This window comes from Chelon labrosus, assembly GCF_963514085.1.
Source record: "Chelon labrosus genome assembly, chromosome: 1".
Classification (NCBI taxonomy): domain Eukaryota; kingdom Metazoa; phylum Chordata; class Actinopteri; order Mugiliformes; family Mugilidae; genus Chelon; species Chelon labrosus.
In genome coordinates, this window is record NC_140337.1 from 468,603 (window position 1) to 490,544 (window position 21,942).

At 39.4% G+C, this 21,942-nt stretch overlaps 1 protein-coding gene across 1 annotated transcript in view; it reads left to right on the forward strand.

Annotated features, from left to right (window-relative positions):
* Positions 1–21,570, forward strand: part of LOC311488288 (dachshund homolog 2-like) — a 139,984-nt gene extending 118,414 nt beyond the window's left edge. Inside the window, exons 5-12 of the mRNA XM_084544910.1 lie at positions 1,035–1,201; positions 1,911–2,016; positions 3,032–3,106; positions 6,948–7,048; positions 8,025–8,172; positions 8,262–8,435; positions 10,263–10,328; positions 21,407–21,570. Coding sequence (XP_084401036.1) covers positions 1,035–1,201; positions 1,911–2,016; positions 3,032–3,106; positions 6,948–7,048; positions 8,025–8,172; positions 8,262–8,435; positions 10,263–10,328; positions 21,407–21,444 — 875 coding nt within the window. The 3' untranslated portion in view covers positions 21,445–21,570. The remainder of the gene's footprint in view (positions 1–1,034; positions 1,202–1,910; positions 2,017–3,031; positions 3,107–6,947; positions 7,049–8,024; positions 8,173–8,261; positions 8,436–10,262; positions 10,329–21,406) is intronic.
* The last annotated feature ends 372 nt before the right edge of the window (positions 21,571–21,942 follow it).

Consider the following 21,942-nt stretch of genomic DNA (forward strand, 5'->3'; position numbering starts at 1 on the left):
GGGTGCTGATGTCCTGCGAACTGTGGGTTAACTCCTGTCGCTGGACTTCAACCGACTGACTTAATGCACTCCTTAAGAAGTAGCTATCAATGCGGGGTCCCTGTGTTCCCTCTGCCAAACACTTTTTCCTCCCTTGGTGGATTCTGAGGCCCTTTACTGTTGTTAACTTTTGCCAGCCACACACACAAACACGCTGCTTCTTTCCATCTCCATCTGAACTAGTAGCTTCCAATAAAGTGCCTTGCCTACTCGGTGTCAAATTCATTCCTGGGTCAAAAGCCGTGTCAGTCCAAACTGAGTCATCTTCCGCCCCTGCTCTCGCTGACTCTAGGGGTATTTTATCGTTAATCGTACTTGTAGCAAGTTAGGGTGTAGCCCATGGCTTATTAAAGAACCACAGATAAAAGAAAGATAAAATAAAAATAAATAAAATAAAATCTAGTAAAATAAAATAAAAATAGTATAAGAAAAAATGTCCAAATTACAAATTAGCATATGGACAAATGTACAAGAAATAGAGACGGAAGAATATATATAATATACACAGGGATGATAGTAAGGTGCAATAGTGTCCATTAACATGAATAACATGGAGTTATCTGTTACAGAAAGGTGAGTTGTGAAAATGGTATGAATGACGTCCTGTAGCGTTCACGGTGGGAGCGGCGCTGGATCAGTCTGTTTTTGTTAAGTTGTGGTCTGTAAAGGTTGTCAGTCATCCTTGAAGGATTTTCCAATTTGACATAGATGTCTTCATTTACCATTGAAGTCTCAAACTTAATTCACTCCTGACAAAGATGGGCTGTAGTAGGTTGCTGTAGTCTTTGTGGTGCAACCTTTTGGTCCAGACACCAAATACGAGAGATGACGTTGCAGTTGGACTTTGTTGATGGTAGTTCTCTTAAGTGTGTCCGGGCCTTAAGTTTGAACTCCAGGCCACAAAAAGAACAAGGCTTCTATGTCATGATGCGTTTTCTCCACCTTTCAGTTAATTTAAACTGACTACTTGCTGACTAGCGTTACTGTCCTCTAAGGGTTGGACCTGCCATTCATGATGATGCCCCACCCTTTGCTGCCCATGGGACTGCCACCTGCATCTGTTGCCATGGCAATGTCACAGATGAATCACCTCAACACCATAGCCAACATGGCCGCTGCAGCCCAGCAGATACACACTGTACACCGTGAGCCTGTCATCAAGGTAACACACAGAAACCACATAGGATCCCAGTAGATTCCGGGTAGACTCCTTTGTGATTTTAGAGTTTAGGGTGTGAATTTAGACCTATTCCATTTCTGTCTTGCTTTTTCTCTGAAATATTATTGTATTCTTTATAGATATTTAAGCTTCTAAGATAACTAATCTTGAATACTGAATAAACTACTTTTGCTGGCCTGAAAGAGCATTGTTAATCAAAGACAGTCCTTGCTTAGCCTGTAAACACTGTGACCTGACCTTGGATAAGTGGGTGAAAATGGATGTACAAATGGATGGATTTTGACTGTCTCCGATTTAGCTTTTCCAGAAAAAAAAAAAAAAAGAGACCAAAAACGACCATAGTTCTTTGTTCAATAGTTCTGCTCCTTTTTAATTAAATATGTTTTAATTTTGAACTCTTGGTCACACGATGCTGAACGTTTGAAAGCATATCCTTGGGCTTTTGGAAATTATAATGCAATTCTTTTCTGAGCAAACCAATCGGTGATGAAAACAATTACTAGTTGCAGCTCTATGATAATGTTTTATTGTGTCACATTTTACATCTTATTTGGTCTTTTTCCTGGTGATGTGCAATTTTAGACTTGGACACTGATGTTTGGATTTCTCATTTTGAGAAAAAGGAAAAATTTATTTCTATGTAATCTTGAACCTCTTCACCTACATTCATCGTCTCTCCCTCATTCATTAGGAAAGAGTTTGTGACAGTCCTTCTCTTTCTCCATCTGTTGACGAGAACAACACTCCTCTGCAATCACAGCCCAGCAGTTCGGCCTCCAGCTCGCCTGAAAGAATTGGTATGCGAAAAGAATACACAGAAAAACCTAAAACAAAAAAAGCAATTGTTTAGATTAAAGAATTAGTCAAAAAAAATAAATTTAAATCTGAAAAAAAAAAAATTCTCTAATGAGAAGATATACTACTATTATGTGATGTACTGTAACAGAAATAAATATTCTGGGGTTTTCAGTCAAAAACTATTGCCCTGGTGTAGCCGGACTGGAATATCAGTCTGGTAAGACACCGTTTGGATTTCATTATAGGGTGGGTTTCAGTCACTACAGAGAAAAAATAAATACCTCTGCACACAATTGAATATATACATATACGCTTGTCTTACTCAATGTTCCATAACTTAAACTTGATACGATTTGTTTTTAAAACTGTGTTACGACTCCTTAGATATTTGAAGGGCAAGGAGACATAAACACGACAGCCAAAATAAACCGAGCTAGAGTTTGTGTGGAAAGGAAAGAAAAATGTTTTGACTAAGTGAAACTACTAATACAGGTATACAACTGTGGAAGAGTGTGGGACAGTGTGGTTGCGCCAAATAAACAAACAAAAAAAAAACTGTTTGTAAACTCAGGCTAGACTTGAAAGAAAAACGCAAACAAAATCCTGACTCTTATCTACAAACAGAGCTCAACCGAAAATAAACACAAAAGCGTCACCAACCCTAAAACCTAGTGTTTTTAGACAAAAAGAGTATTCCTGAGAGGGTTAGGGAGTTTATGGCAGTGTTGGATGACCAGAACATTTCTGGAGTAGAGAACACAAGGTACAAACTACCCTCCACACTTCATTTACTTTGACAGCCCTATTAATTGGATTGAATCCAGTCGCATCTAGAAGAATACAAGGAAAGACTTTAGAAATCTACAGGGGAGGACATTTAAATTATTTAAGAGTGGATCGGGACTTGGATCTGCTGATACTCAATGTTAAAAGATCAGATCAAGAGGCGGAAAATAGTTGATCGGGACATCTCTACACACAGACGTACAAACTGAGTGTGTTTTCTTCCATCAGGATTGGTGTCAGGAGATGCAGATGTTGCCCTGACCAACTCTGCTGCACCCATCAAGAAAATGACAAAGGACAAAGGTTGGACCGGACACACACACTCTCACGCTTATATAAGTTAGGACGTTCCATTACCTAGCTTAATCTTAACCATCACCCATTTTCTGACAACTGACAAACTGTCCTCACTTAGGAAGGCTCTCCTCATTTACTGTATTTACGCACACACAGAGAAACAGAAGCGTTGGGATGTTCTGCCCCTCCTATTGATCACCTGTCTCCAAGCCATCAATCAGAGGAACGAGGGATGCAGAGATAGACAGAAAGATGGATGGATGGATGGATGGATGGAGGGAGGGAGGGAGGCTAAGTGAAGGAGACAAGGCTAAAAGGGGTCAAGGGGTCACACACTAAAAGCATGTAGGACCTCCTCTCTCTCCATCCCCCAATCCCTTTGTATTTTCCATTCTTACAACACATTCTGGTTTTCTCTAATTCTTTCCTCTTGCTCCATTCATAGTTCGAAGTTCCTCTGGAGACATGAGCAGCAGAGGGAATACTTCTTTCAGACGATATTTGCACACGCAATTGGTCAATAGGAATCAAAATAATCCAAAAAAAATAAATAAATATACAATATGCTAGGACATTTTTTGATAAAACAATGAATTTCCATTTCCATTTCAACTAGTTTACTGGTTGAGTTCTCAATTAACCAATTATTCATTTTACCTGAAATATCTCTGTGAAGGTTCTCAGTCATCCAGGTCCTGGTATATCCAACAAAGTAAGCTGAAACTATTTCAACTGGACTTAGTAGAGTTTCTTGAAGACATTTCACCCAAGTCTTCAGATCTGGAGTTGGGGTTTAAATCTGTGGATGTTGCCTGCCTGAAATTCACATGACTAGGGTCCGTAACAACCCGATACTCATCTATAGTTTAGATTAGATTATACTTTATTTATCCCACATCGGGGAAATTCACCCGTTACAGCAGCAGAAAGTGTAATATACACCACGGAATTTGAAAAATAGAATGGCAGAAACACAATAACAAGGAAAAAGAGGTTGGAGTAAGCTATTTTGCTCCTGTTTTAATGTATATTTTATTGTTTTATTGAACTACGTTCAACATTTGGCTTGAGAATTTTAAAACATATAAACCAGTGCAAAACATGTTCTTTGCTTTTTAGTTATCCAAGATTTAATAATGTTAAATGTGAAATCTACATCCACAGAAATTGCAGCAACAATTGAACAAAAAACAAGACATAAATCTTCTTTTCTGTGTCTGTGGCATTTTATGATCTTTTAAAAGACTAATTTAGCCTTAATTTTACACTTATTTATTCAAAATGCCGACATCCTCTATGAAAAGCCTGAAGAAACTGGGAAAACTTTCGAAAGCCAACAGAACATGTTATTGCCTCTCTCAGGGCAAACAAAATGTTCTCTGTGGCCTCCCTCCATCTGGACAGTATATTGCAGCAATTACTGCAGCAGAACAACATAATAAACTAAACTTGTGATCAAAAATGACCTTACAGCGCATCGGTATGAGTGTGTTATTTTCTTCAAGAGATTGACTGTCCCCAGATTGTGTTGCCTGGTGTGTTGACTTGAAATCCCATTTATGAAATTCAGTTTTTTCAAGTATTATAAACTCGGAATTCAAGCCAGAATCACTTAAACACACCATAAAATAATTTGGCTCCCTATTGAACTAGGTGCAGATCCTAACCTATCCTCTTTGTTTATGCTTCTTTTTTTCTGCATTCTTAACCTCTTCTTATTTTTTCCTTCTATCACAGTTTTTTCTCATTTTCTTTTTCTTTTCTATAATGTCATTGTTTGCCCTCTACACCACATCTACATCAGTTTTTTGGCTAAATTGAAAAGAAACATTTTCTGACCCTGAAAAGTATAACTGAAAGAGCAAAGGAATGAAAAATAATGAACCACTGATTAATCACAGTGGAAAGACAAAAATATAAACAGAAGATAAAGCAGAGAAATAATCCTTTTGAGGCAAATGTGGCCACATTATGAAGATTAGTATAACTTAACACAGTCAAAATCAATATTTTCTCATGTGAAAGTGTGTGAAACTGTTTGGAGAAAGTTACTGGTTAATCATTACAGTGTCAGCTCAAAGTTTAGCTGTCTGGTCAGTAAACTAACCATTTTGGTTCAAACATTCTTCTGGGGTTAGGGTTAGGGTTAGATGGGGAGTAGCTGATCAGCACCAATCAACAGACAGACACAGTTTGAGAGGAGCTGGTGAAGATAATGGAGTATTTAGCAGCTAAATAAAACTCAGCAGACACCAGACCATGTACTCCCTTTCATCAGAAACGCTGTTCCCTGATGGCAGTGGCCTTTTTCAGCAGGATAACACTGCTCGTTATGCACTCGTGGCTTCAGCGTGATGGTTCTGCTTTGCTCCTTTGACTTCCATTAGGTTACACTCTTGTAGGCAAAATAATGTGTTTGCAATGTGTAATGTCAATCCATTTAATAATTTGCAAAACAAAACTCCCGCCAGCCTGGGGTCAAAAACAAAAGACTTCCTGTGCACCACACCTGAATCAATTAGTGGGCACCTTAAACATCTTTCTACTACCCTCCACAGCACCACTCAGGTGAACAGTGAAAATGGCTCCTCCATACACAATTACATTAGGTGGTTGTAATGTTATAGCAGATTGATGTATCTACTAGCGTATCTAAGGGAAAAGGTTGGAAAAGGATAAGAGGTGGACTTGGAAATGTCAAATTAGGAAAAAAAAGGTAAATAAAAAATGAGTGACTAGGAAAAAAGGAGGAACTGGTGCTAAAGTGATGAAGAACAGGAGAAAGACAGGAAAAGGTAAACTGGAGGGATGTACGGATGAAGTGGCAGATCGGGGAGGGAGATTCTGTGTGTGTGTTAAGAGTGCATCTTAATCAGCGTTAATTTCACAGCAGATTTAACCCAGTTGTCAGTGTGTTAGGCATTAAGGGCTGAGCAGACACTGTGACGCACTCACAGTGAACACACACACAAATCAAGGATGTCTTTAATCCTTGCCAATTAGTACCCCGCATGATTGTCTGAATACTAAAGACCCCTGGATATATATGTGTGTTGTAATTGATTTCTCTGATGCTGCTTCATTGACTTTTATACCTTAGTAAACATGATCATTTCGTACAGTTTGATGCTTCTGACTGTGACCACAGTTGGAATCCTTCCATCTCCAAAACATTTTGAACAAAGTAACTCTACAAGGAATAGTTTGACATTTAGGGTTTCTTGCAAAGTGTTATGGTATGGACATCTCTGTTCTTTTCAGAATATGTGTCTGGTGGCACACCATTTTGATTTTATTATGTGGCATGTTTCAGGAAAAAAATGAATACGCAGTTAGATAGTCCTACTCAGCTGGGAGAAGATTAGCTTAAGCATTAAAACTGAAAACAAATTGGGAAGTCTGTGCTGCACATAAAACCCTTTCAAAACGCCTATCTTTTTAAGCCTTTGGATACAGCCAGGCTATCACCTTCTAGCCTTAAGCTAAAATATGACCTATGGAGGTTGTAGCTTCACATTAAATGTATAGGCCTGAGGATGGCGTCAATCTTCATTTCTAACTCTCACCAAGAAAGCAAATAACTGTATAAAAAGGATTTAAATGATGAAAACAAATACACGAAAAGCCCAGATCAAGTCTAATTAGCATAGTTTAGCTCTAGTATCAGAGTGGCTACTGTCTCTTTGCTAATGAGAAATTCTTTCTAGTTCCTTCACACTAATATTTGCTGAATATTTTATGCAAAACCAAATGGTTCAGCGCAAGGCAACATTTGAAAAGAATTAGCAAATTTAATATTTTAACAGTACCCTTATTTACAATTTAAAATATCTTTTGTTCCTTACAGAAGAGTCTTCACTGGGACACGCACTGCCACCTGGATTTCCAGCTCCGTTCCTGTTCGCTGACGGCCTGTCATCAGTAGAAACACTGCTCACCAACATACAGGTACAATATAATACAACCCTGTTTTAATCATTTCCTTTTTTAAAGGACCAATGTGTGCAGGATTTAGTGGCGGCTAATGGTGAGGTTGTAGACTGCAACTTAGAAATCCCCTCCCATTCTAAGAGGGAAAGACAACCTACCCTGGCTAACACTTTATGTAAAAAAATTAAAAAATGGACCATTTGTTTTGTCTATTGCCGTGATCCATTGAGAAGGAGCCATTCCCTTGTAGATATAAAGCTTACAAAAACATGAAGATCCGTATATCCAAATATCTAAACCTAAATAAAGGCAACTGGGAATGAGTTTTATTGGAGGCATTTCATCCAAGTAGCTTCTTCTGTTGTTAAAGACTGGTGAGGACTTTAGGTTGTTATTAGAATCATCTGTAGGTGGAAATTTAAATGACAGAAAGATGAAAGGTGCCAAGAAAACCCTACAAGTCAGTTGCGTATGACTGATAACCTTAAACAGAGAAAACAGCAGACATTAAAAGATTTGTAATTACAGATTAACATTGTATTCCATTTCTTCTGGTGGGTTTTTCAAATATTTTATAAAATTAGCAATTATGAGCAGTTGAACAAACTAAACAGGCACAAGGACAAAATCATTATGTAAGCTTGTTTGATGTTTTCTGATAATTTTGTTCACCACCTTACAGAATTGTCACATTTCTAATGCTGCAAAATTGTACCCCCAAAAAAGCTACCCAAGCTAAATCAAGTACAACTGGACTTGTAGTTTTTGAAGAAATTTCATTTCAGTAGCTTCTTCAGTTCTAAAAGACTGGTCACCTTGGATGAAACATCTTCAAGAAATTCAAGAAATCCAGGAAGTCCAGTTGCTCTGTTTTAACTTGTTTTTTTGGTGTACCATGACCTGAATGAGTGAAAATCTTCCTAGACATAAGGTAGAAAACTAAATCATCAAGACTTTGAAAAGTGATTTTCTGTACAAAAACCTCTCTATTAAGGGCCTGTTGAAGGTGGCAGTTGAGAACGCCCGGGTGCAGGAAAAACAGATCCAGGCAGAGAAGAGGGAGCTGAAGATGGAGTTGTACAGAGAAAGAGAGATGAGGGAGAGTCTGGAACGACAACTCACCTCTGAACTACAGAGCAGAGGTTAGACATGATATCATTGCTTTTGCTAGCTCCACCTACAAGGGAGGATGAGTTGTTGAAAGTGAAACATGGACAATTATTTCCTCCAGCCTCCATCCAGAAGCGACTGAAGAAGGAGAAGAAGGCCAAGAGGAAGCTGCAGGAGGCACTGGAGTTCGAGTCAAAGAGGAGGGAGAGAGTGGAGGACGCCCTCAAACATTCGTCTTCGTCCTCCCCCTCTCCGGAGCCGCTGCATGCTGCCAACAACAACAGCACCAACAACGGTTTGACAGGATGTTTATTGGTTGTTTTCTTAGTTTGTTTTTTGTTCCTCTGTTTTATCCACCTTTGTTTTTGCGTTCTTCTTACAACTAATTCACTTTTCATTTTCTTTATTTCTTGTTTCATATTTGAATTTCATTTCTTGAATTGCCCACAGTCTTCCTCTGTCATTGATTGCTTTGTGTCTTTTGCATGCCTATTGTATTCAGAATGGCTTAATTGCTTACTGTCACCCATTTAAAACCTGTTCATATATTGAATTAACATCCATCGTGGACAACCCGATGACAAGTTTCCACCTTAAAGCACAGAACACACCCAGGACACACTGAAGATGCGTTTGACTGACAAATCATCTCAGAAATTAAATAATAAATAAATCCTAACAAGAATTGACTAAAGAAATTAATTTCAATCCTTTCCTCAATCACCAGTGTCTTTATTTACAGACATGGACAAAATTGTTGGTACCCTTCCATTAAAGAAAGAAAAACCCACAGTGGTCACTGAAATAACTTGAAACTGACAAAAGATTAGATTAGATTAGATTCAATTTCATTCATTACACATGCACAGGTACAGAGCAACGAAATGCAGTTTAGCACCTAACCAAAAGTGTAGTAGGTGCACGTGGCATAAATAGTGTGGTGTATAGCAGTATGGTACATGTTGTTTACAGCATATGGAGAATATTTACAGATCAAAACCTATATACAGGTGAGACCATATATACAGTTGAGTGAGCAAGATATACTCAATGATTGAATGAAGTACTATAAACATATTACACAGATGGATTTGAGCGTTAAATGTGAGTAGCAGGAACTATTAGTGGTGATGTGGTCCATAACAGAGGAGGCATGATTGTCAATGTCTAAGTGTGAGCCACATGTTGCCTGAGAAGCAAGCATACTCCAGTAATAATAGATAAATTGTGATTAGACAGAATCATTTTAAAAATCAAATTAATGGCCTTGCTTTGAACTTGTTTTTTTTTGGGTTTTTTTAATATATAGCACTTTTCTACCTATTGGTACTCAAAGCACTTTACAGTGACAGACGCATCTACCCATTCGCTCACACAAGCACACACCAGTCCCACGCACTGGCACTGGTGTGCAAATGTGTGCTTTGTGGAGAACCCGCTCTACCTACTAAGTCACAGCCACCCCAAATGAAACTGGCCTGTACAAAAATGATGGTACCCCTAACTTAATATTGTGTTGCACAACCTTTTGAGGCAATCACTGCAATCAAGCAATTTCTGTAACTCTCAATGAGACTTCTGGACCTGTTGACAGGTATTTTGGCCTGCTCCTTGTGAGCAAACTTCTCCAGCTGTCTCTGGTTTGAAGGGTGCCTTCTCCAGACTGCATGCTTTAGCTCTCTCCTCAGATGTTCAATTATATTTAGACCAGGGCTCGTAGAAAGCCACTTTAGAATACTCCAATGTTTATTTTTCATTCTTGGGTGTTTTTAGCTATCCAGTTGGAGGACCCATGACCTACGACTGAGATCAAGCTTTCTGAGACTGAGCACATTTTGCTTTGCCTTGATAGTCTTACACTGTACACTGCAGACTGCAAAAATGATCTGAACAAAGAAAACCGCAAGATTCTCTTCTTCTGGCTGTACGATTTTCTTTTCTTTTAGATCACCTCAACTTAAGCCAAATTTAAGGTGTAAACTTTTCATTATCGAGTAAAAATAGACACTAGATCGGCATTCCAATACCATTTTAAAGTCATCATTGAAATGTGGAAAGGCTGAGTATTATGTGAAACATTATGAGCAGTATATCACTTTTTTTTTCATTTGCCAACCCACAGAGACTGTCGTAGCCGAGGACAAACCTGAAGTTAATGGAAACCAGCAAGACAACAGCGTTGTACAAGGTACCTGAACACAACACACACACACACACACACAGACCGTCATTATGCTGATACAAACAACACAACGGACACTGTACACAAGTGTGTTTAAACACATGGTTGCCATATGTGTGTGTCGGGGCCCAGTCTAGATTGGTGGAGACGTTAACCAGACCTAGTGGCCTCTCTTTGATGTGCACCTTAACTAACATACGTGGGACTGTATGTGCTGATAGCTCATGTTGCTTATCTGTGTTGTACGCATTTGTCAAGACCACTTCAAGACCTCAGCAGCTATTTTGACAGTTATTCTTAATTTTAACAACTTAAGACAAAACAGTGCCACGACAAACAACTACTGACAATGAACATTATTGTTCAGATCAAAAAGGTGCACTTGAACACATTACAGAGACTAAAGTCAAGGTCCTGCATCTGTGAGATAATTGAGATAACTCTTCATACCAGCAGGTGTGTGTTCGTCATTCAAAAGAGGAAACAGTAAGAGCTACTATTAGCTGGGAGGCTACAACACTAAGATGAGCTACTGTCAGCTCAGAGGCTGGGATGCTAGGAACAATTGCCACCAATTGGAAGGCTAATGAAGCTAGAAAGAGCTACTGTTAGCTGACAGAATAGGAAACAAGAAAGCGCTGCCACTAACTGGGAGGATATGGAGCAAGGAAGAGCTACTATTAGCTGTGAGGCCAGGAAGAGCTACTATTAGCTGGAAGGATAGGGGGCTAGGAAAAGCTGCCACTAGCTGAAAATCTAGGGAGCTAGGAAGACCTACTATTAGCTGGGAGGCTAGAAAGCCAGAAAGAGCAACTATTAGCTGGGAGGCTAAGAAGCCAGAATGTTGGCAAGAAGCCAGGAAAAAGTTTGGAAGAGCTACTATTAGTTGTGAGGCTAGGAAGCTAGTAAGAGGTCCTGCTAGCTGAGAGGCTAGGAAGAGCTGCCACTAGCTGCTAGGCTAGGACGCTAGGAAGGGCTATTATTAGCTGGGAGGCAAAGAATCTAGGAAGAGCTACTATTAGCTGGGAGGCGGAGAAGCAAGGAAGAGCTACTATTAGCTGGGAGTCTAGGAAGAACTATTATTAGCCGGCAGACTGATCAGTTGGTCTTCAATTAATTCATTTTAGATTATGGTGTTGTCTGACCCATGGATCCAACTAGTCCAACTGTGCAGGACACAGTACCAAAACCAGTGGTCACTCATGGCCTAAACATGGCCAATGGTTAGCTTGGTGTGTTGCGGCCAATAGCAGCTTATTTCCTCAAAAACATTTTTGTTATAATTTTCTGGCGAAGATTGGAAGAGCAAGATTTGTTGTGTGAAGCCAGTCTTGGGAGACATCGCAAGAAGATGTAGAAAAGAAAAAAAAGAAAACTGAGTCTACAAACGTCAGGCTGGGAAAGTAAAACACAGTTCACAAACAGTTTACAACTGCTGCTCTTTTTTTACATAAAATGTAAATATATTCTCTCATAAGCCATACCGCAGTAGGATGTGCATGAAAACAGAGCAAAAAAATGGAAAGAAAAAAATTACAGTAATGGAGGAAAGTGGAGTTTGTAGAGGAGGAAGAAGAGGGAGGGATTTATTGGAGAAAGTAGGTGTTGAGATCGAACAGGATACAGAGTGGAGGAAATGTGTTGGCAAAAACAGCAAAAGTGTGACAAAGAACGAAGGGATATGGTTAAGAATGAATTAAAAGGGGTCGAAGGCAGAAAAAAGGACAAGAAGAGAAAAGTAATTCATTAAAACAAAGGATGGAAAAGCAAGAGGAAGGAAAAGATGACAGAATGACAAAAATGTGAAATGAAACAAGAGAAGAGCCAGAGTTGAAGAAAGGATGGTGGGAAGAGACAAAATGAGAAAGTGTGGGGAAAAGAATAGGAAATAAGAAACTGAAAGAGGTAAAAGCAAATACAAAAAAGGAAAAGAGCGGCAAAGGAAGGGGAATGGAGAAAGTGAGCAGAAATTGAGTTTGTTCAAAGACGGAAGAAGAAGTTGAATGAATGGGGAAAAGAGCTGAGAACGGACTGAAAGTAGAGTGGATGAAAAATATTGGTAAAATTTGCAAAAGAAAAGGAAAATAGGAAGAAGAATGGAGGGGTATGGATAAGAAGGAACAGCAAGAGGTAAGGCGCAAAAAGGAAAAGATAGGAAAAAGCAATAATAAAGAAAGATGAAGGGATGACAGAAACAAGGAATGAAACAGGAGTCATTCAGAGAGTTGAAGAAAGGATGTGGAAAAGAAGACAAAAAATGAGAAAGGGAAAAAAGTAAGAAATGGAGTTTGTTCAAAGAGAGAATAATAGGAGAAGAAATGAAAAGGGCTGAGATTAAATGGGAAGTAGTGGAGGACAAATGTGTCAAACAGAAAGAAAATAGAAATATGCATAAGAAGGTAAAAGGTAGAGAGAAAAAAGGAAAAATGAATGAGTGAAACAAGGAAGAACAACAGTATCAAAAAGATGGAAGTATATATTAGGCCATACCCCATGTGCATTATTTGTACATATTTTTTTTTTCAGCAGTTGTTTAGTTTTTGGATAAATCTTTTTATCTGTTGTCTTCCTTGTTTCTCAATACTCTGTGACTTTGATAAATCTATAACCCTGCCGTTAATTGCTCCTAAATTAAACCTGCAAGAAACTGCTTAGCGATATAATTTTTTTTGTTTTTGAGAGTATAGAAAGTAAAGATGAAGCTATGGTAAGGGTTTAGGATCCTCACAAGTGCTGTACTGAAGAGTGTAAGAGTGTTAGTATGCATATGTAGTCCTCTTTCCACCAGCTGTGCTCAGTCCTCCCTGACATTGAAAACCTTCAACTTGAAACTCTGCATGTGTATAAATGAATATCTACAGGCAACACACACACACACACACACACACACACACACACACCATAAGTGTGTGTGCTTGATCCACACTCTTGTGAGACAGGGAACTCTAATTAGCTCTCACTCCTCTTTAGACCCCTTTTAGATCCCCTCTCTTCTGCAAGCCAAGCACTCAGAGAAACACACACACACACCTGATTTCATTAATGTTGATTGGCCCAGTAGGACCCCTTTGCTGCCTTGGACACACACAGACACACACACACAACCACACATCTTCATCCCTCCTGCCATAAAAGCATTTTGCACTTATAGTGGTTTACTTGCACACACCTCTCTCACCTTCCACACTCTTAATTAACGAGTGAGGACAAAACTGCTGAATACCAAGAAAGACATTACAAACAAAAAGAGAGGGATAGAAAAAAGAAGGGAGAGGAGGGAAATGATAGAAGAAGGAGGTAGTGGTGGTGGCAGGGGTTAAAGTGAAAAAGTAGAGATTGGTTTTTTCTGGCCATTAAAAGCTAGGTTAATTGGCAGTGAAATAAATAAAAGAATAAAGAAAGAAGTGGAGGAGGAAAACAGCAAAGGAAGAAAGAGGTACAGAGAAAAAAAGCAAGCAAAAAGTAAGGGCAAAGGAGGACAGTGAGGAGAAGTGGCGTTTGTCCAAAGTTCGAAGTGTCAAGGAGAAAGGAGAGATATAATTAGAAGGAACTGGAAGAGGTAGAAAGTAAAAAGGAAAAGGAAATTATAAAAAAAAAAATGAAACGGGAAAAGATCAAGGGCTAGCAAAAAAAGGAATGAAACTGAAGTCAGGAGAGCTGAAGAAAGGATGTATGAAAATAGAAGAGACAATGAGAAAGAGAGAGAAAAAATAAAGAAAGACAAAGTGAGGAAGAGGAGGGAAAGGGGTCAAGGCTGGACAGAAGGTAAAGGGGAAGAAAATGCAAAAGAAGACAACATAAAGAAGACTGGAGGGATGCGGATAAGAAAGAACTGAAAGAGGTACAGAGCAAAAAGGAAAAGACAGTGAAAGGGAAAATTTTTGGGAGTGTAAAATATAAAGAATGGCAAAAATTAGGAATGAAATTGTCAGTAAAAGGCTGCATGGAAAAAGAAGAGAGAAAAAATTTAAAAGAATGGAGAAAGTGTAGTAGTGTAGTAGTAAAACAAGAGGATCAAAAGGATGGAAGGATGACAAAAAAGGAATGACGAGAGACAAAAAATTACAGAAAAGAGGGAAATTGATAAGAAGTTCAAAGATAGAAGTCTGGATTTAATGGAGAAAGAGGAAGAGAGGAGAGCTCAAATAGGAAGTAAAGTGGAGGAAACACAAGTTGGCAAAAATGACAAGAAGAAATGAACGTGAAGAACAGAGGAGGGACAGGGATGAGAATAAACTGAACGGAGGTAGAGAGCAAAAAGGAGATCATTACAATAAGGAGGATGGAAATGATGACAAAAACAAGGCATGAAACAAGATAAGAGTCAGTTGGAGAGGGTAAGGAAGGATTTGTGGAAGAAGAGGATGTAAAAAAACAGGTGGGAGGAAAAAATTAAGACATACAAAAATGAGGGAGAAGGGGAAAGAAAGAAGGATAGAGAAAAGGTGTTGAGATTGGGCAGGAAGTAGAATTGAGGAATAATATCTGTAAAAACAGCAAAACAAGAAGAAAACTGGAAGAGAAGAAGGAACTGAAAGATGATTAGAACCAGGGCTGTATAAGGAATCAGAGGGAGAAAGAATTTTGTTTCTCGGGCACACAGTTGTCGAGATATGAGCCAAATTGGCTTATGTTTTTGGCTTATTATAGCACCACCTAGCTGTAGGCATGTGTATTGACACCTTGGCAAAGTGAAACGTTAGGACTTCTACCAAGTTACCAGGTTTGATGCCTTACATCCTTGCAGTTTGTCCTGGGCAGACACTTTTAGTTAAGCATAAGGCAAATAATAATAATAAGAAGAATAATAAGAAGAAAAAATCGCAACAAAATCAACAGGGATCCTGCAACTTTGTTGCATGGACCCCTAAAAAAACTGGAATGGAAATGATTAAAACAAGAGGGATGATAAAAAAAAAAAAAGAATGAAACGGGAAGAAAGGACGGTGGAAAAAATAATGAAAGAAATAGGGGAAAGTGAGGAATATAGACAAAAAAAAGCTGAGTAGATTCAATGATTGAGGAGGAGGAGAGGAGGAAGAAGAAAATGGTTAAAGAAAGAATGGAAAAGAGAATAGAAATAAGTCACAGGAGAGAATGGAGTGATGAAATGAGGAGGGAAAACAGCAGGAAAAGAGACAAAAGTATGAAAATGTACAAACTAGGCATGGGAAAAGTAAAAGAATGAGATGAAAGAGGGATAAGAGGGCTAAAAAGATAAGACGACAATAGAGTTGACCAATGAGGAAAAACGGTGGAGAAGGAGAGAAAGGTATAAAAAAGGTGTAGCGATGATGAAGGAACAGAAGAACGCTGATGAGGGGAAAGGATGGAGACAGAGGGAGAACAGGCAGAGAGATTAAGAGAGATGGAGGGAGATGAAAAGAAAGGGATGGAGGATGAGAAAGGCAGAGACAACATAAGAGGGACAGAGCTGAAAAATTTGACCTTGTTCCGAGACCTGGTGACATTTTCTCCACCCAGCCGATAAACTTTTAACAAGGCAGGTCAATGCCATTTTTAACCAAGACAGCATGTGCCGTGGGCAGGAGGTGTTTTATGGTGACCGATAGAGGGGAGATGGGAAGGAAACAGGATTGCCAGGTTGTGGTAACAAAACAGTAAAGGGATGGAAAAGGGAAAAGCAAGAAGAATAAAGGTAACAAAGAAAGCCGTCCTACTTCATGTTTTGCATGATCACTCTAATCACTCTAAATTCATTGTTTAGTCTGAATGCATTTTGCATTCAGACTAAACAATGAATTTAGAGTGATTATTTTCATTGTCAGCTAGTGTACCGGTTGTTTTTCTCAATTAACTGATTAGATTGAATTTTGACTAGAATTTGTCAGTCATCCAAGTCTGTTTATCCAAAAAACAAAGGTGAACCAAAGACATGTTTCATCCAACTAGCTTCTTCTAAAAAATTGGTGTGGATTTGGGATTTATATAAGAACATCAGTGGGTGTTGCTCACCTAAAACTCACATGGCTAGGGTCTGTAATGACCAGATACTCATCTGAATTAGAGGATATTATTCAGATCAGCCTGGGTGGTGTCCTCTTTTGTGCACAACCAGGAACTCCAGACTCAAGGCGCACATGGAGGTGAAACTTTTTGGGGACAGATGTATGTACTTCTGGATTTTCAATTTTGTGTACACTGCTTTTTTTAGTCTGGCTGTATTTAGTTCATTGATTCTTTTGAGACATTTAAAGAAGTCGCCTTGAACTGTTTTTTACTTTCTGATACTTCACAAACGAAATCGTTAATCCAGAAAAAATCATTTGGCCGTAAACTAAACAATCCAATAAAAGAATTATATGAGACGGCAGCACTCAACCACATCACTGTAGATTTGAGTTTTAAGGTCAGTAGTGAGTGGAATCAACACTGCGACTCTTTAAATTGCAGGACATTTCTAAGCACCGGGCCAAACCTGCTGCCTAAAGGAGAAAAAGAAAGGACAGGAGAGGACAAAGAGAAGAATGGGTCGGGATAAAAATAATATGAGAGTAACAGATAGAGGACAGGAGGGAGCAGAGGGGAGGTGAGGAGAAGAAGGAGGAGGAGGGGATGCATGTAGAATAGAGGGATGAAAGAAGAGGAGAGGAGGGGGTTTGAGTGGATCGTGGAGTGATAAAAATAGGGAAGGGCAGGAGATGAGCGGAACGAAAAGGAGGGAAAGCAGGGAGTATGTAGGAGGAAATGAGGGATGAGCGTAAAATGAAAGAGAAAAATGTTTTTTTTAATTCCAACACGGAGACCTCTAGTCTGTTTTATGTCCAAAAAACAAAGAATGATAAAGAGAGGACAAATGAGGGTAAGAAGGAAACAGGAGAGAACAGGAGAGATTAAGTTTTTTTTTAAAAAGTAGCAGAGGGCGGGAGAGAGAGGATGGAAAGAGGAAGGAGGGCAGGTTTATGGTTGCTGTTATGCAGAAATGTAAACACTTTGCAACGTTCGCAGAAAACAATGACACCGCAGGGAGAGGAAGAGGAAGGTGTGCGTGTCTTTCTGTTGTATGTATGCGTTTGTTTTTGTGTGAGCACATGCTCCTGTGTGGGTGGGTATGGCAATGGCACCACGGGGAGCGGAAGGAGAACGAAGGAGTGTCGACCCTGGCAAAATTAGAGATATGAGAGTTCAGATGCTGCATAAAGGGAGAAACAAGATGCAAGACTTTAAAAATAAATAAATAAATAAATAAAATGCATCCTGCTTTGATTATGACGTATGAAGTTCCTGCACAAAAGTGCTCATTACATTTACACTCTAAACTAACAGAAGGCGATGCTATGAGAGAATATTTTGGCGTGAAACAAATCACACCATAGATTCTTGTGTGACGTTATGTAGTTAAAGGGGCTGTTTGTAGGTGGAGTTCTACTTAATATGTGTGTGTTTTCTGAAGGGAGAAAACTATAATCTGTGCAGTTAGCGTCTCATTTCTGCTCATAGTTAGCAACTAAATGCAACATCCCATTGGTCAAACTGACGCTAGAATTCCAGGGATACAAGCATCGCCATCTTGCAAGTTTGGAGCCAGAGTCTTTGCAGTACTGTCAGAGAGTGGAAACACTTTATCGATGATCTGCCCGTACTTCCTCTTGACTCATTGTGCTCTGCTCTACCTCTACCAGTTACAAACAATGTTTGGATTATACACTGCACATATATTTTTTAAAGAAAGCCCGATTTCAGATTCAGGCTTTGTAGATACGAACCACCAATTGCAGACTTTGTCCCCACAGAGCTTATGTTGGACTGTTGATTTAGCTAGTCAATTACATTAATTCAACTACAATCTCACAAAACAAAACTTAAACTTACTGAAAATGCTGCAATGTTCCCTCAGATCCTTGAGGTATTTACAGCACAACTAGTCATTTAGTAAGTTTGAAACCAACAAGCTTTTTTGATGTTCCTACTCCATGTCCTACTCCATTCTGCTTCACTGAGTGGTTGTCAGTGACTGTCAAACATCATGACTATTTCTATAGAGTCAAATAACTAAAACATCAGAAAAATGACCACTGAAGCATCCATCAGCATTATATTACCAAAACTGACAGAAACCATGTTTGGAAAAAAAAAAAAAACTTTATTTGACCTGTAGCCTACTTTAGTGTTTAAGTTTTACCAGTCGCATCCACTTACATGGAGGAGGTGGAGCTTATGACCTATACTGCAGCCAGCAGTCACGCAGAGTGACATAAGGGAGCCTACGCGAAATAGTTGATTCTGAACTCAGCCTGATTACATTTTGAAACTGAAAAAACGGATAACGGGTTGTTTTCTCATAGGGCTGGGCGATTAATTGAATTTCGATTTAGATTTTGGCTTTCCTCGATCATGAAAATAAGATAGTCGTAATAAAACGATCATTCTGCATTCTGGCAAATGCAGCGAACCCTTCCATCTCTACCTGTGCGCTCCGCTCCGCCCCCGCCGGAAAAAAAAAAAAAAAAAAAAACACTTCGGTTTCGAGGAGTCTGACTCGGAACAAACGAAGATATTGTGCAAGATATGTCACGCTACTAAGGTTGCCAACCGTCCCTTGAAAAAACGGAATCGTCCCGTATTACAAACAAAAGTACGTGTCCCGTATTGAGCTGTCACGGGACGCACTTTGTCCCGTATTACCGTGAAAATAAAAAATACTGTGGCGCTTTATATGAACATTTACGGTAAATTTATTCCCAGGCCGTCTCCTGCTCTGTGACCAATGAGCTGACAGCGGAAATCCCGCTCACCTAATTGGTCGAGGTACTGTTGCTTCCGAATCTTGTATTAAAAATAAATTGTTGAAAAAAAAAAAAATCACCACGCCGGCCCTGCCAAAGTCTGGCATAGTGTTTATTTTTTATTTTTACATATTAGCTAACTTTATTAATATATTTTTCTCTTATTTATTTGTATTTTTCTTGTTTTTCAGTTCAAACTTATCGTGTTAAAAGAAATACCAGAGTTAAAAGTTCAATAAATGCTTGTTCTCAAATCAGTGAATAATCATCTTTAATAATCGTGATTACAATATCAATCAGAATAATCGTGATTTTTGCCATAATCAAGCAGCCCTATTTTCTCATTTTCTGATTCTCCACCTAAATGAAAAATCAAAAGACTGTTTTTCATGTGAGTCAAGTATGTTAATAGCTAGATTGTAGGACAACTGGCTTTGAAGCTATGTATCAGTTTGCTGTTAAAGGTGCAGTAGGCAAGTTTTATAAAACTAACTTTCTGTCATATTTGCTGAAACTGACTCTATGTTCAAGTATAATTGCATGAAGCAGGTCATTTAAAAAAAAATCGTCTCCTCTGGCCCCACCTAGAGCCTGTAGCGCGATTTGCAAGACATCCACCGCTCCACATCCAGATGCACCAATCAAGTCCAGGGGTGTATCTAACAGAGTGTCAATCACTGCTCATGGACACGCATTTCATAGCGCCCTCCCCTCCCTCCACCACCTCGCACCACTTGTCCGTGGGCGTGTAGAAGGAGCCGGGACGTAATCCTCGTCTGAGGCCTGTGCCTCAACTTCACTCTCAAACGTCTAACCACATCAACAGGTAGCGGTCATATATCTACCACATAGCAAATTGATAAGTCTAAACTGTGGAATAAAACGCCACAATGAATGCTTCTAACTGTTACTGATAGCAAACATCACCGATGTAGGCTACTTTCAGAAACATCCTAACCTTGGTTTTGTCCTAAAGTTGACTATTGCTAAATATTTTGACCTAAAATTATTTAGCAATAACGAAGGGTATTATAAAAACTATTTTGTTGTTGTTACGTCGGTGTGTTCCATGCTAGTTTGTTTACTCGCTCTCTCTCGGTTCTCTGCTCGTGCACAGTATTCCAGGGCCAATATGCACGCGCTCTATCGTGCACAGCTCTCCCTTGTGGGGGGAGGGGCTTGGGAGACCGTCTTGGGCTTTAGCGGAAAGTGGGGAGGGACTGAGAAGTTGTCGATGTTCAAATTTTTTGGCTAAGTCCTGGATCTTCGCAATCCTGCCTACTGCACCTTTAATGTAGCTAGTGCTAGGTCACCTAAATAAGAAAGACACCGATTCCCTGAAATGTCTGTGATTGGTGGGCAGGTGCAAATCTCCTGATGATATAGCTATACTCGCTACAGTTATTTTCCCCCCAGAAACAAGCAAATCTCATTCTTGATTGGGTCTTTAAATTATGTCGCCAACTATTCTGATAACTTTCTGTCATTTGAGCTGTCAAGTCATCAGTCTGAGGTAAACTAGGTTGCCTGGCTAACCGCCAAAAATGGATAAATGGCTAAAACGGATAGATTGCCCTTCCGGAGAGACCTCAACTGCTACCACCAGTCAGGCTCACAGACATTTCTTTTTCTAGCTGCTACAAGTTTGTGAGAGTAGGGGGTACATGGCCTCCAGCCAAATGCCTGAAGGGGATTGAAGATTTGAAATGAAAGCACATATAGGTCACACAGAAGACTTTTTCCATCTTCACCTCATATGAACAGCAGCCAAGCTAATGTCCTCACACATTGGACAAATGACTCTTTCACCAGTTTTCAGCTTTTATGTTTTGTTATTTCCTTCACTATGCCCATATTATTGATTGTATGTTTTTCACATTTGTGAAGAATTGCACGTATGAGTTAGGATGCTAACTAAGTCTTCAGGTTTTCATTAGCTTTATATGAGTGTTGATCGCTGTAGCTCTTGTCACCCAAGCAACAGTAACAGTAACAACACAAGGTAGGAGCCCTTTGGTTGGTGGTTACTTGACCAATCAGAAGGCCAACAAAGAGTCAGTTGTAAACCAACGACCTCATGCTTTTGTAGTAAAAATAAAGGAGAAGACCTTAAATAAGTAGGCGTGTCAAAACTTTTAGACCAATACTATAGTCAAATTGAGCTTTTGAAGATCATAATAAGCCTTTTTTTTTAACCATTTCTTGATATTGTATAGACCAAGTAATTGATCAGTTGCTCTAGAAAACAGTCAAATCGTCAATGAAAATAGTACTTAGCTCTAATTTAGTTTAGCTTTATTGTTGCTCAATTTGGCTGATTTCCTTCATTTTGCCCAGACTCCCGGACGTTTCTGAAGACCCCCATGATGTTCTAAAGAGAGACTCCACCCTCAGAAACCTCACCCACTCTGTACAGAAGAACTCTCCCAGCCCATTTCCACAACAACCGCAGCTGCCACAACAGCCTGGATTTTCACGGTGACAGCCTCCTCTGACGGGGTTCTATCTGTGTAACAGTGCGACCTTTTTGGCGTTGCTGTGAAATGATGAGACTACTAAGGGATGGACTCCTTATTTGTACTTATTTTGGGGTTGTCTCTCCCTCTCTCCCTCTCTCTCTCTCTCTCTCTCTACTTCCACTTTCTTCTTCTTCTTTTTAGACAAATCTCCCTCCATTATTTTTTTTTCTATCCCTACAACAGAACTCCTCTCAACCCCCCAAAAAGACACCGCAAAGCAAATGGACCAGACTGAAAGTAATATACTACAAATCAACTTGGTTGGACATCATTTGGGAAAATTAATAACAGTGGTCAGTTTGATTAGACAGACAGTCCAATGGCATATGACAAAGAAGTCTCCTTCTGACTGGT